This window comes from Fistularia commersonii, chromosome 33, assembly GCF_037954325.1.
Source record: "Fistularia commersonii isolate RoL2024-O1a breed Wild chromosome 33, RoL_Fcom_v1.0, whole genome shotgun sequence".
Classification (NCBI taxonomy): domain Eukaryota; kingdom Metazoa; phylum Chordata; class Actinopteri; order Syngnathiformes; family Fistulariidae; genus Fistularia; species Fistularia commersonii.
This window is the reverse complement of record NC_141316.1, coordinates 3994364-4008290: the sequence shown is the minus strand read 5'-3', so window position 1 is coordinate 4008290 and position 13927 is coordinate 3994364. Positions and strand designations below refer to the sequence as shown.

At 39.1% G+C, this 13927-nt stretch overlaps 1 protein-coding gene across 1 annotated transcript in view; it reads left to right on the top strand.

Annotated features, from left to right (window-relative positions):
- Nucleotides 1–877: 877 nt before the first annotated feature.
- Nucleotides 878–13927, top strand: part of uts2r1 (urotensin 2 receptor 1) — a 53699-nt gene continuing 40649 nt past the window's right edge. Inside the window, exons 1-3 of the mRNA XM_086140419.1 lie at nt 878–1045; nt 3147–3862; nt 8893–9277. Of these exons, the coding sequence (XP_085996545.1) occupies nt 3149–3862; nt 8893–9276 (1098 nt within the window). The 5' untranslated portion in view covers nt 878–1045; nt 3147–3148 and the 3' untranslated portion in view covers nt 9277. The remainder of the gene's footprint in view (nt 1046–3146; nt 3863–8892; nt 9278–13927) is intronic.

Sequence of the window (13927 nt, the reverse complement as noted above, 5' to 3'; positions counted from 1 at the left end):
CGAATGGAGAGAGGAGATGGGGGTGGGTGAAGAGAAGTCTGAAACTTTATCCTTTTTTTTTTGCATCTCATAAATCTTACGATCCCAGGTACACGTTGCCTGTTCAAGTGACGTCAATAATCCCAACACTGAATGGAGACAAGAGAGTAGGAAGGATGACACATGATGTTTGCGTGGGGGGTTTGCCGCAACAGTAGGTGACATTGACGATCCCCCTGCCACACACACACACACACACACACACACACACACACACACCTGGCACTATCCATTTACAACAATGGGTACTGGGAAATGGAGCTGGCTTGTCGTTTTTTTTTTTTTTTTTGCGCCCGGTGATTGATATGCTGACACGCGTGTCCGTGTCAACGCCCCGTGCGTGTCGAGTCCCCGCGTTGGCAGTCAACCAACGCGCAAGAGAGAGGCGCATTTCCTACATGCTTCCTCTTACGTCCTCCTCCCCTGCGTACGCGCATGCATGCACACGCACGCTGTCATTCCCAGCCATAGGCAGGGTTTTTCCGTGAGCTGCAAAAGCTTAAACGCGATCGTCACTCCTCCTCATCATCGGTTCACAGCTTCTCTCTCACTCCCTCTCTTCTTCCCATTCCTCCCAAATGCACTTTCCTCACCGCAAATGTCATATCTGACATGCGGTGTTTGGAAGCCTCTCGAGATGCGGGAGACGCGGGAGAAAACTTTTTAAGGCTTTTATCCATGTACTTCCATTCACACACCCCGGACCACTTAAAGTACTACTACACCACTGAACTGGGATTTTGTAGTACTGGATGACTGCCTCACCGCTGCTGGATATAGGTTTCTTCTTATTATTATTATTTTTATTATTGTTGTGATTATTATTATTTGCATTTTCTTATTTTCCACCTGCCCGGCGCGCCTCTCCGAAACAGCCCCGTGGATCCTGCCGTCGGGGACTTTTATAGCGTGTGAAATATTTGCAGTAAGTGCGAAGTTTTGGAGAGCAAAGTGAGATAAAGCATGGCTGTCGAAACCCGCAGATGAGTACGAGGAGGAGCCGCCGGTAAGACTGTTTATTTATTAATCGCTTTTTTTTTTAAATTGATTTATTTTGTAAGTATGGGGCATAAGACGTACGTAGCATTGACCGTTAGTTCATCAGACGTGATAGAAATTGTTATTGGGATGAAGTAAATTTGGTCCGTGTCTGTCATGCACCTGGAACTGCATTAAAGTTTAAAATAATTGAAAAAGAAATGAATAAATAAAAATCGGAAAATTAATGATTGAGGACAAGGGATTAATGTCAACGAATTTGTTTCAAAACCTCTAATGCCCCCTTAAAAGTTGTCATCTAAAAACTCCTAGATTACTTACATTTTATATATCATATATATTCAGAAATACCTCTTTATCAATCTGTTGACATCGTATTTTTTGTATATATTTACAACAGCAATTGATTGACATATTTCCCACCCATAGCATTTACATCTCTTTGCAATATAGCACAAATTGCAATGGATATTTTGTCAATGTGATTATCATCACAACATTCATTATTTTTGTGTTACTTCTCACAATTTTGTTACTAAATAAGGATTAGATGATGATGATTAGAATCATGTTATTCGATATGTTCAATTTTTTGGTTTACTAAGCTATCATAATTTATTAAGTGCAATTTCAGATTTCATATATCTATTTATTAATTTATTAATATTGCCCATAAGACAATAATCAAAAGAAACAAAGTATAATTTGAAAAGAAATCTATACAATTTGGGAGTCATCAAGTAAATGTACATTTTCACTGGATTCTTTTAAGCTATTTTTTTACACTTTTTCAATCCTCTGTATGTGTGAAACATATGGCAGAATTGAAAATAAAGTTGACATTGACTTGAACTTGAGTAAATTTAAGATTTGTTCAAATGTACTTTATTTCGATTTAATTTCATATGATTCTATTTATTTAATTTCAATATTTAATTTTGTTCCTGATATGTCTTTTTCTTAATGTTACTCAATCATTTTAGTAGTGTCGATTTTTGATAAATGTCTGTCATTTAGCAGGAAATTAGAAAACAAAGACGTTAGGAGGAAGGAAGAAGGAAGTTTCCAAGCGATGAAAGCAGTGTGAAAATCAATTTTTGAAAGTAATATGTCAATTTATTGCATTATGGGATTTTGTAAAACAATTTCTCTTAGTTTACCAAATACTCAGGTGAATTGAAGTATTTTCTGCATCGTCATCTGTAACTTTCGATGTTCTCCCAAGTAGAAAGTTTTGAAATCAATTGTTGGTCATGCATTGACTGAATTTTTTTTTACTGGCTCTGAAAGTCTTAAAAATATGAACAACTATAACAAGAAAATTATGTTTTTATAATAATATCCCATTATTATTATATGATTCCATTCATATTCTGAAAATAATTAGTTGATTTTCTGTTATTTTCTAGTATGTCTACCCACCTCTTCAGAATGTTATGGGTATTGTTTGTTTAGATATTTTCTACTCATGTTATCTCTACTTTGCTCTTATTTTATTTTGTATTTATTTCCTACACCGTACATAATATGTCAACATACGGAAGTAAGTCACCCCCAACAAAATTACAATCAGTGGATTATATTGAAAGATAGAAATTGTACTGGTGATTGAACAAAAAGCTAATCAAATTATCTTATGAAATTGTGGTTACTAATCACGCCAAACAAGCATCGACAGCAATTTACGTTAAATTGAAGGTTTAGAAGCTGCAAGACCGTCTCATATTTTGAAACCAGTCATCAAAAATCAATGGCACAAACAGTTTTGAAAAGAATACCCAATATCTCCTTGGCAAGACCACTGAAAACAATCAAACAAGTGCCTTACGGTGTTTTGTATACCAGTTTCAGTGGGAATGAGCCGGAGGGAATTTTCACAAATTATTTTTGGTGCTGACATTGGACTCATTGGTGTGTGGGTTACTTTATTCTCCCCCAGTATCGCTAATGCTTCGTTGTTTTGTCTTTACAAGTATGCCGGCCGTCCGAAGCACTTTGTCGGAACTTTGCAGTCAGTGACTCTCATTATCGAAGGGATAAAACCTGAAAAGAGATTTTATATGAGTCCTCGAGCCTGATATCTTCCATTTCTATTTTTGCTTGCCCAGATATGACCACGGTATCTATGGAGCCTGCAGTGTCCCTGGTGGAGATGGGCCCAAATGCTACCAAACCCCCTCTGGACCTGAGTGATGATGCAGCTGCCACTGTCACCATCGGTACCATCCTCTCCATAATGTGTCTTGTTGGCGTCTTGGGAAACATCTACACCCTCGTGGTCATGTGCCACTCCATGAGGAACGCCGCCTCAATGTACATCTACATCATCAACTTAGCTTTAGCAGACCTGCTGTATCTGCTCACCATCCCTTCCGTGGTGTACACATACTTCTTACAAGGATGGTACTTCGGGGATATCGGGTGTCGGATTCTGATCAGCATGGACTTCCTGACCATGCACGCCAGTAGCTTCACACTGACAGTCATGAGCACGGAACGTTACTTTGCGGTGCTGAAGCCGCTGGACACCGTCAAGCGGTCCAAAAGCTATCGAAAGGCCATCGCTCTGCTGGTCTGGGCCGCTTCGCTCATCCTCACTCTGCCGATGATCCTGAGCATTCAGTTGATGATGGTGAAGAAGAAGCTGATCTGTGCACCTACTTTGTCACAGCTCTCTTACAAGATTTACATTTCAGTCCTCTTTTGCACAAGCATCGTGGGCCCAGGACTGATCATTGGCTATCTTTACATCCAGCTTGCCCGGACTTACTGGATATCGCAAACAGCGACCTTCAAACAGACAAAAAGACTTCCCAATCAAAAGGTCAGTGACTTGCATTAAAACAATCCATGTTTTTTTTTTTTTTTTTTTTTTTTTTTTTTCCGGTTTCAACCAGATCTGCCCTGCCACAGTCTGCCAGTGCCACCAGTATATATTTATATAATATATATTTTTATTTATTTATTTATTTATCTATATATTATATGACCTTTTCCCCTGAGGGTTGTTTTTCTGTCAATTATAAGAGGGTCTGTATAGTTACATTGTGTGTTACTGTGAGTGAAAAATTGACCTAGTGCTGCAGCTTAAAGCGCTGCAGACTGATGTCTGATGATGTTCAGATCAATCATTCAGTCTACTCTGCTTTTTTTTTCTTACCCGATAAATAAACTGGACATGGTTGTGGGACATTACTTAATTATGTTACAGATCTTTCAGTGAAACACGAATATCATCTAGTCTCTGATGACATGAATAGAGCGATTTACTGACAGTCGGAAGGTGATGTCGCCAGACATGGGGAAAGCAATTTAGACTCCAAAAAATCTCATCCTACTTTGGTAGCCAGTGGAACTCCAGAACCTGTCCAGCAGGTCTAATTCAGTCTGCAGCCCACCTGGAAATGGAGAACCCAGACACATTGTCTATGCTTCACTACACAAACTCCATTCCACCTATTGATTGGAGAGCTTTACATCTTTGGAGAGAGGTGAATTAGCAGACCTATGTAGTTTGACCAAATTGTAGTACAAGCAAAACTTGTCAGAAAGTATTGATTGAAGGCAAAATGCTCTCATAGAAAGTTAAGATTATGAGATTTTAAAAGAGATCTGGTCTTATTTTCCTCCAACGACAAATGAATACACCCACATTTATTTGCAGCTCCGGATGAACCATGGCCAAATCCCCAGACTGCATCCTTCAGTGGTCTCACAACATTGCATTCACATGATAACGCAATATTACATCATATACAAGTACATCATTCCCTTGTTCGCCACCTGCAACCCACTTGATGCTCTGAAAAAATATGGCGCTAGAACAGCTGAGGACCGGTAGGAAAACACAATGCCTCAATTAGGTGTGATATAATATGATGCATTGAATATTTATACGGAATACAATGAACTGAATGAGCAAAGAATTTGGCAAAGTGGAAGTGTACAGACTCCTACACTTTGCACCTGTTCTACTGTATATATTCTGTCTTGGAACTCAAGAACCATGTTGGTCAAGTCATCTTTATAATGACATTTCACAAGACAGGCATTGAGAAAAGAGGTCATTAGTCAGAGTCAAACTTTTTTTTTCATAATGTGTAGTTTGCTCAATGTTTGACCTCAACAATGAAATAGATAACATTTTACCAATTGGAATTTTGTGCACTCACCCTGCAAGTTGATTTAATTAGTACATCGCATTAGATGTCAGTAAAAGGCAGGGTTGGAGTGTCATGGAGACTTAACAAATATGAAAGCGCCACAAATGAGCTCAGCGTTCAATTACTCTTCAAAGTTTCGAGTTATCTTTCCATTAGCACTAAGAAGCGCAGATTACAAATTGTCAGCCTGGCTTTGTTTTGGGTGCTTAGAATGACTGACTTTCAGCTTGTTCAGTGGAAGATGACAACATTTTGACAACTATCCTTGAGTTCACAATCAACCTCAGCTCTGTCGGATAGGTCTCATCATTTTGTAGCCGGAATTCACCTATGAAAGCTACAGAGTTTCCCCTTTTCTGCACGTGCACACACCAACCATGTAGAATTCCATTTGTTTCAACATGAATCCACATGTTTGCCATGAACTTGAACTGAACCCTGTTTAAAACTTAGAATTGTACCAACAGAGCACTATATTATTCGCAACAGATTTCAAATATGACACAGATGACTTTCTTTGACAGACTACAATCCAATCACGATAATGGTTTCCTGTCTTGTTTCCGATTAAAATAGCGGGGCTGACTCAATTGACACTCAAACCATGTATTCTCCTGCTACTGTGTTGACAGTGATGAAAGTTGAGTTTTGTTTTGTTTGTTTTTTTGACAGACTCCTAACCTCCTTCTGACACCTCCGAAACGACAGCATTCACCCGCTTTTAATTGTTTTACATCCACTCTGACATTATATATCACATAATAACAGGCTTCTGCACCTCTAATTGACTATGAGGGATATCTGGTATGTAACCGCTGGAGTCTGGGTTGGGTGGTGATCTAAATTGAGACCGTTTGTTGTGTTAATGAGAGAATAATTACGCTGCGATTGGGTTGAACGGGTTCTGTGTGTGTCGTTTGAGGGACAAAGTTATGAATTCGGAGGAGTCATTTAAATAAGTCTGTTCGCTCACCCAGTCAGAGGCTCGGGCAAGGTTGAGCCTTGGGGCAAGTTGTAGGGTGTGAGTATGTGTGTTTAGGTCGTTTTAGGAGATAGGTGACAGGTTTGGAGATTTTGGAGGTTACACTTTTAGTACACCTTTGAAAACGGTAATGTCCTCCATGGATAGAGAAGTCAGATGGTTAAAGAGAGGAGTCAAAGAAGCCATCTTTATCAGACTGGAGAGACTGTCACTGAACAGAGGAGAGGACTTTTGATGCAACCTTTCACCTACATCCAACAGTGTGCTAAGATCTGTCCCAAGACAGAGCAACACAAACACATACCCGCAGATCCGCCTGTACTCTACAACTCACCCGTAGAGATCAACAACACACACCAGCCCCTGGCGACTTCCGCCCAAACCTCAGTCCAAATTAACTTACAAACTCTTTTCTTTTGCACAATCTACACATTAGCCTCATAATTATCTATTCAGAATTCATCTCAGGTGGGTTCCCCTGATCTCTTAGATTTGTTCACATAATGACGCAGACGTTAACATGACAGCCCCATTCAAACCCCATCGCTGCACCACTTTTCACTCATTTAAAACAACGGACCCTTTCAACTCAGACCAATGACTGACTCCAACCCTAGTAGTTATATGCCAGAAACTCCCACGGTCTGTTAGAACTGGAGACGCAAGTCTAGTTGCCACGATAAGATAGAAATATATTGTATGACACCAGAGCTCAGAACATTTAACAGAAAATCATTCCTGTCTCATGTTTCAGAGGTAGACCTTGAGCTACTATTGAACCTACATGCAGAGGAAAATGCACTGTACTTTGATTTTTGATTTTAACACTGAAATGCAACTTCAGACATGTTAAAGCTATTGTCCTACTTTAGCTTCTGCTGTGATCTCACTGTTGCAACATTGCAGCTAATAGTGAAGATTGTAATTGCCAAGTCGCTGTGGCTCAATACTGCATTAAACAAATCGGAACAAATAAATAGTTACAAATAAAAGTGAGAACTTACACATAAGGAACAGCAAGAGGCAGCAATAGATATTCTATTTTGCATCTGTGATAATAGTATCTTTTTACAAATTGATTTACCAGCGAGTCAGTTTTCATTATACTGCAATAAATTAATACAAAAGAAGGTGCAGCTGTTTGGCCTCAGTCATACATCCCTTTCTCCACTGCTTCTGGTTTTCTGTTTTCCATTTCCCTCTTGTGCTTTCATTCACCAAGACAAATCCCACCCAATTTAACATCACCACAGAACTTCACCATTTTTTTTTATGTATATATTTTTGTTTCACTCAATATTGCCGGCAATGCCAAAAGCTGCCCTCCAATTACTTTTGAAGGGTGATATTTATTGACATCTACCTATCTTTGAATAAGAATGAAGACAGAATCTGTTGAGAATCTGTAGGCCCCGTTGATGCTCTGTGTGTAAAAGTAAGTGAAGTAGAAGGGTTTAAAACCCTTGGCCTGAATGTGGTCAGCGTCTGGGTTGTCTAATGTCATCTGGGAGATGATTCTGTCACTGTTGGAAAAGATTGTTTCATAACTTATTCAAACTGATGGACTGTTTTTAATCGAGCATTACAAAACCATGGGGGGATTATGGACGTGGTGTAAGAAGATATGACGTTAGTTGGTGTGTGAGAGGAGGATGCAGAGATTAGGGTTGGATGGAAAAGGTTGATTCGCTGTGGCGACCCCAGAGGGGGAAAGTTGAAAGGAAAAGGAGAGGAAGGAGGGATTGGTACACATCAAGCACAATCTAGATAGCAATGACCACAGAACACCATCATTTGGATCATAATATACCATTAATGTGATTTTCAGGACATTGTCAGAGATGTTTTAAATACAGTGAGATCATTGCTAATTTATTAGCTTAGTGGATCCAAGAGCAAGAGACAATATCTGAAACCTCTAACTTCAACTGTAACTCAGATTGAAAATACAAAACATTAAGATGGGTGGATTGATTGATGGATGGGCGGAGAGCTGGATGGAATGGGGACCCTCATGTCTCAGCTGTTTGTTAAGAGGTGAACTTTGTGATAGATCATAGGGGTCAAGCAGCAATATTGGGTTCCAGCAGAATCCTAGACCTTCAGGCTCTCCAGTTCAACCCAACAAATGACCAGCCAAAATTTTGCATCATCACTCTGCCCACTTTCAGGCTTCTCACCCCCAACGCCACCGCAATCCCACTCAAACAGGACCCTTTGGCGCCAATGGTAAATCATATCCACTAGTCATGCAGTGAACCCTGAATCGCAAGATTCTTCCTCCTGACCCATGCTGGCCCTCATTCACTGAAAATGAAATAAAGAATCCTGAAAAAACCTGGTCAAAAATGAGAAGAGAAAACCAACATTTGTGATAAAAACAAACCAAAAACAACCTCAGAGCTTGTTTCTACCCAATTGTCCAACCCAACCTTCATATTTCATTCACATGAAACCCTTTCATCATCCTCATCCTCATGCTCATCCTCATCCTCATGTGTTTAGGTTTTCAATACTTGTCGGTTATGGTTTGTGGAATTTATAGATCATTGTCCTAAAGAGACCTTATTTCTCTGTTAGAACAAATTCGACTCGTACATTTGGCCTCCTTTAAGGTCTCTTAATGTTGATTAATTCTCTTGTTTTTCTGACCATTTAACAGATCCACTGATTTCTAGTAACGGTTCTTTTTCTTTTATGTTCCCAAAGGTACTCTACCTGATTTTTACCATCGTGCTCCTCTTCTGGGCTTGTTTCTTGCCCTTCTGGATCTGGCAGCTGCTGGGTCAGTTTCTCCCTTCACTGTCCCTGTCCCTCTCTCCTAATGTCAAGCGCAACATCAACTACCTGACCACGTGTCTTACGTACTCCAATAGCTGCATCAACCCCTTCCTCTACACGCTGCTCACGAAGAACTACAAGGAGTACTTGAGGAAGCACAAGCGGTCCTGGTCGGCCGGTAACTACTTCAACAGGAGGAATCGCTTTCAGCGTTCACCGCGCAGATCGCCCTCCTCCAGCAGTCAGCAGTGCACTGATAGCTTCATGCTCACGCACACAGCATCACTGCGTGCACACAGCAGCAGTTTGTGAGGTAGGAGAGTGTTTTTTTTTTCAATGATCTGTGAATGTCTTGTCGAGGAGCAAACTAAGACCGATTCAACATACAATTTTATACAACGTAAATATATACATTTTTGACACTTAGGTATAGAAATGCTTTTTGATGTTTGCTGTCAGATAATTTGTTTTTGGTAGTATGATACCCTGTGATTGCAGAATGCACTTGTTTTGGGCCTCTTTTTTGCATCCTGGCATTCATTGTTAAGCAGACAAAGTGATGCCATTTGATGATAGGCTGCCTTCAAAGTGAAATGCTTGGCAAGTGTTTTGAAATCTTTTTAAAAGATGAAACATTTTCAAAAACTTAGGAATTTCACAAGATGTTAAGATGTTTTCATTTTGACCCACATAATGAATTTGCCGAACAGAAATCAAAACCGGCATCGTCAGCTGATATGACTGTGTACATATATGCATACATATATATATATATATATATATATACACACACACACAGACACACACACACGTACAGATATATTTACATATAAACTGAAGCTTAAGCAACTTCGATTGAAAAGTAAAAGCAAAGCCAAAGTAATGCAACATTGATTGTTTTTAAAGTCACAGAATATTCTTATTGAAGCAATTCTTTCAATATTTCAAAAAACAACCACCATCACATTCATATTTGATCATTTCTTTCTGGAACATTATGTTCAGCATCTCAATAATGGCTCTATTTTTCCATTACTAGAACAGCGTCAAACAGACATATTTGGAATGTATTTATTCACGTGTCCATCTATGTGGCAGTCTCATATTTTGCATAAGTTTGAGATGTTGCTCACAAATAATCATTGCAATCAAAGTCTGAGGACTGATTTAATGTGTAATGAAGGGACACAGAGAATAAAACGCAAAACTTGGGTTCTTTTAGAGGAGGAGTAAGTTTGGAATAAACATGAACCCACTCACACACACACACACACACACACACACACACACACACACATACATTTACAAAAACCATTAAATGGCTACATCATTGCAATATAAGTGCTTTGTGTCACGGCAGCTGAATACAGTGTTCTTTATCTTTCATTAAAGCTGTGCTGGTTTATGTTTTAAAATACTTTCACTTTTTTCACTTCACATCAGGAAAGCCCAAATAAAATATAATACTTTAAGTTCTGCCTAAACTCTCCAGTCAGCTAATATATTGGTCGATTTTATCCTTTGACTAGTGAGTCTGTGTGTGTCCAGGTTACCCACTGTGAGAGAGTAGCAGAGAGCAATATATTATTACTCTTTGCCTTGGACTACAACGTGCTGAGTTACGCCCGCCATAATTCACATTGGTAGAAAATGCGGTGTCAAATTTATACCTACGCAATGCCACAAATACAGAGCATTTGGCCAAAACACACACGTCGCCAAAGACCGGGGATGTCAGCTGGACCCTCGGTGGCTCCGCGGCTGACATGCAACAGAATCGGAATGGAAATTTTATGAAATTTTATGTTGGCCGAAGTTTTGATCCCTGAACACTTTTCGTCATTGGCAAACAGATGGTAAAAGTACCCATGCGTCTTGCAGAATATTTTTTGGGCACACAGTATGGATTTCCACACATTGACTGTGGTTACGTGGCCTCCTGGTGCTGTGTGACATAATACTGGAGAGTGAAGGATTTTCCCTGCGGTTTTGGATTATCCATTCAATCTGGCTATCATGATCATATTCCTCTTGTGATGATTTGTAATAAAATGTTGATGGTCCTCTGACTTTAGAATCACTATTATTAAACAGACATTAACTTCCAAATTAAACTGCTACAGCCCTGATCTTACATTGTACAGATGCATCCAAGTCCATGTTATATCATTACATTGACTTCGATATCTTTAATTTTGAATGATTAGGAATGCGAAAAGAAAAGACCCTCATCTCCTAGATGTTTTTTTAGCATAGCACAGCAGAAAGAAAAAATGCTTTTCGGCACCAGGCTTAACACACGCAGAAACTTATACCAAGTAGTATTCTGGAATTGCATGAGTGGATATAACTCTCCGCACCAGTACGGGGCAGAGGTGTTTATTTACAGTCTAAAAAAATATTAAAAATAGCTTCCTTTATCGGTACATAGTGAGAGCTTTTAATATACTGTATGTCTAAAAAAATTTTGAAGAGCATCTTTTGAACTGATCGTGCTGCCTTTTTCTCCTCCATTTCTCTTATCATGCTCTGACAAGCATGCTTATGATTACTCATTAAGCACAATTATTTTACATATTAATTTTTCCATTGACATCATTCAATAAACAATGTCAATTAAATCTGTTCATTAGGCCTAAGTTGTTGCAGATTGGTTCAGCCAATGCGTTTGTGTGTATTTGAAAGAAAAGGACCACTGATTATTCTTGTCGAAGTCTTCTTTTTGACAAGAAGATTTCGACAATAATCCAACATGACATAAATGACTGAGAACCTCCACGTGCGCGACCATTCATTACGCATGGCTTTAATTGAATTCAAGTGCAGCAACAGGGGCACATGAAGTGACTTTTTTTTCTTTTCTTGAATATGTGAAACAAGATCATTTGTATAAAATATTTATTACCTTCTTTTTTGTACTAAACCCCATTAAACCAAACAAGAAGTCAGTTCTCCTGCCCTTCAAGGGACGAATACGATAGCCATCTTTGACCTCATCATCAAAGGGAGTTAGAGACAAGCTTTTAAAAGAGCCAACAACTGTACATGTTTCAATCACATAGATACATTTTAAAAGTGTCTTTCCTGAAAAATATACTAAAGGCACATTTTTCAACTAGTTCCATATGCCATTTGCAACCTCGAGCCGCTGTGAGTTCAGTCTGATTAGATGCTCATTTGAGCAGATCATCTCGGATTATGACAAGGATTATATTTACCATCACTGACAACTACAGAGAGTAGGCTTTAGTATTTCCAGTTGTTTTGACAGTCCCATTGGCTGCAGCTGACCGACTAATGGTCACTTGTGTGGTGTGTGAGGGCCTTTAGGCGGTCTCATCAAAGTGTGATGTGACAAGTCAAGCACAAAGGAGCCACCTGGCTATTTCCAACAACTCGCAGAGGTATTTCCCAGAGTTCTTGCTACTTGTGGCTCTAATGAAGATGAAATATTTCTCTTATGCCTTGTGAAATTACATTGTTCAGAATATTTACAATAAAGATTCACTAGCGAGTTACCTCATTACTGGCAGTGACTGACTCATTTTCAGGTCTTTTATAACCATTGTTGTGGTCAGACATGCAACACCACACAGTTTGGTTGGGGACACAAACGCACATGGTCGCACAACATTTTCATGAAAGGTCCAAATGAAGACACTTTTTAAGAATAGTGACTGATGATAATTTGCAAAAATTTTAAATAAACGTATCCACATGCCGTCCATCGTCATGTTATAATTACAATTTGTATTTGATTTTTTTTTTCTTATTGCTATTGATCATATTTTGTCTAAATATGAAGTGTATTTTTATTATATCAATTTAAGTTTTTTTTTTCCTGTTTTCTTTGTAAGAAGGGTTGGGCTATGACAGAAAATATTATTTATTGTAAAGCATTTCCAAGTCCATTGTTTTTTTTTTTTTAACCGGGAGGTTCTTATGATGCATTTGTTTCAGTAAATAGTGAGAAGAACCTGGAAGAACCTTTTTCTTTGAAAAGATAGTTTTTCCTCTTCTTTGTCTCTGAAATGATGAGGGAGAATGACCAACTCATTTTACAGATCACAATACAAACAAAACAAGAAATCGGAATAGGTCAGAAAATGACATTTAGTGTTTCTCAATTGCAACTGATTCGACGCCGAGCCCCTTCAGTGATTTATGATTGCATTTTCGCCATATCTGTGCAAAGGGCAGCTCACTCCCATGAATTTTTCTTGCTGCAGGAGTCTTCAAATAGGGAAATATCGTGTGTGTTCTAAAGTTCTACTGGTATGTGGAATTTCCACCAAGGTGCAATAATACACTCAAATTAATATACATAAATTTCAAGAACTGTTACAGAGACACGTCCCCTTCCTCATAGGAAACTCTAGCCACATTGCTGTAATTTTTAATTATCACGATTCAGTTTATGGTTTTCATTTTATGCTGTTTGACTGACATCATGGTCTCGACTTGTGAAGCACTTTCACAACTAGCTTTATACTTGATTCACCAATTCATACACACACACACACACATGCACGCACGCACGCACGCACACTCTGATGGTGTCAGAGCTGCTGTGCAAGACGCTAACCAGGCATCGGGAGCAACTTGGAGTTCACTGTCCTGCCAAAGGACAATCTGGCATGCAGACAGTTTGAGCTCGAAGTAGAACTGCCAATCGTCCGATCTGTAACTCTACCGATAGACTCACAGTTGCCTTTTTCTAAATCAACACCTGCGATCATAAACATGATGCATTGTCGTTCTGTATGAGTATGGGGAGAAATACGCTGACCTGGCATTCCAGTGTGGTTTAATGGCACTCTTTGATATGACGATCTCATAAAGGTGAACGTCTGCATAGACGCCCTCATTTTCATTCTGAAAAATCACCATCTCAGACGCCCTCTGCTAAAAACGACAGGGTTACAAACAATACATTTCTCTTTTGACATATTAAGAATGTAAT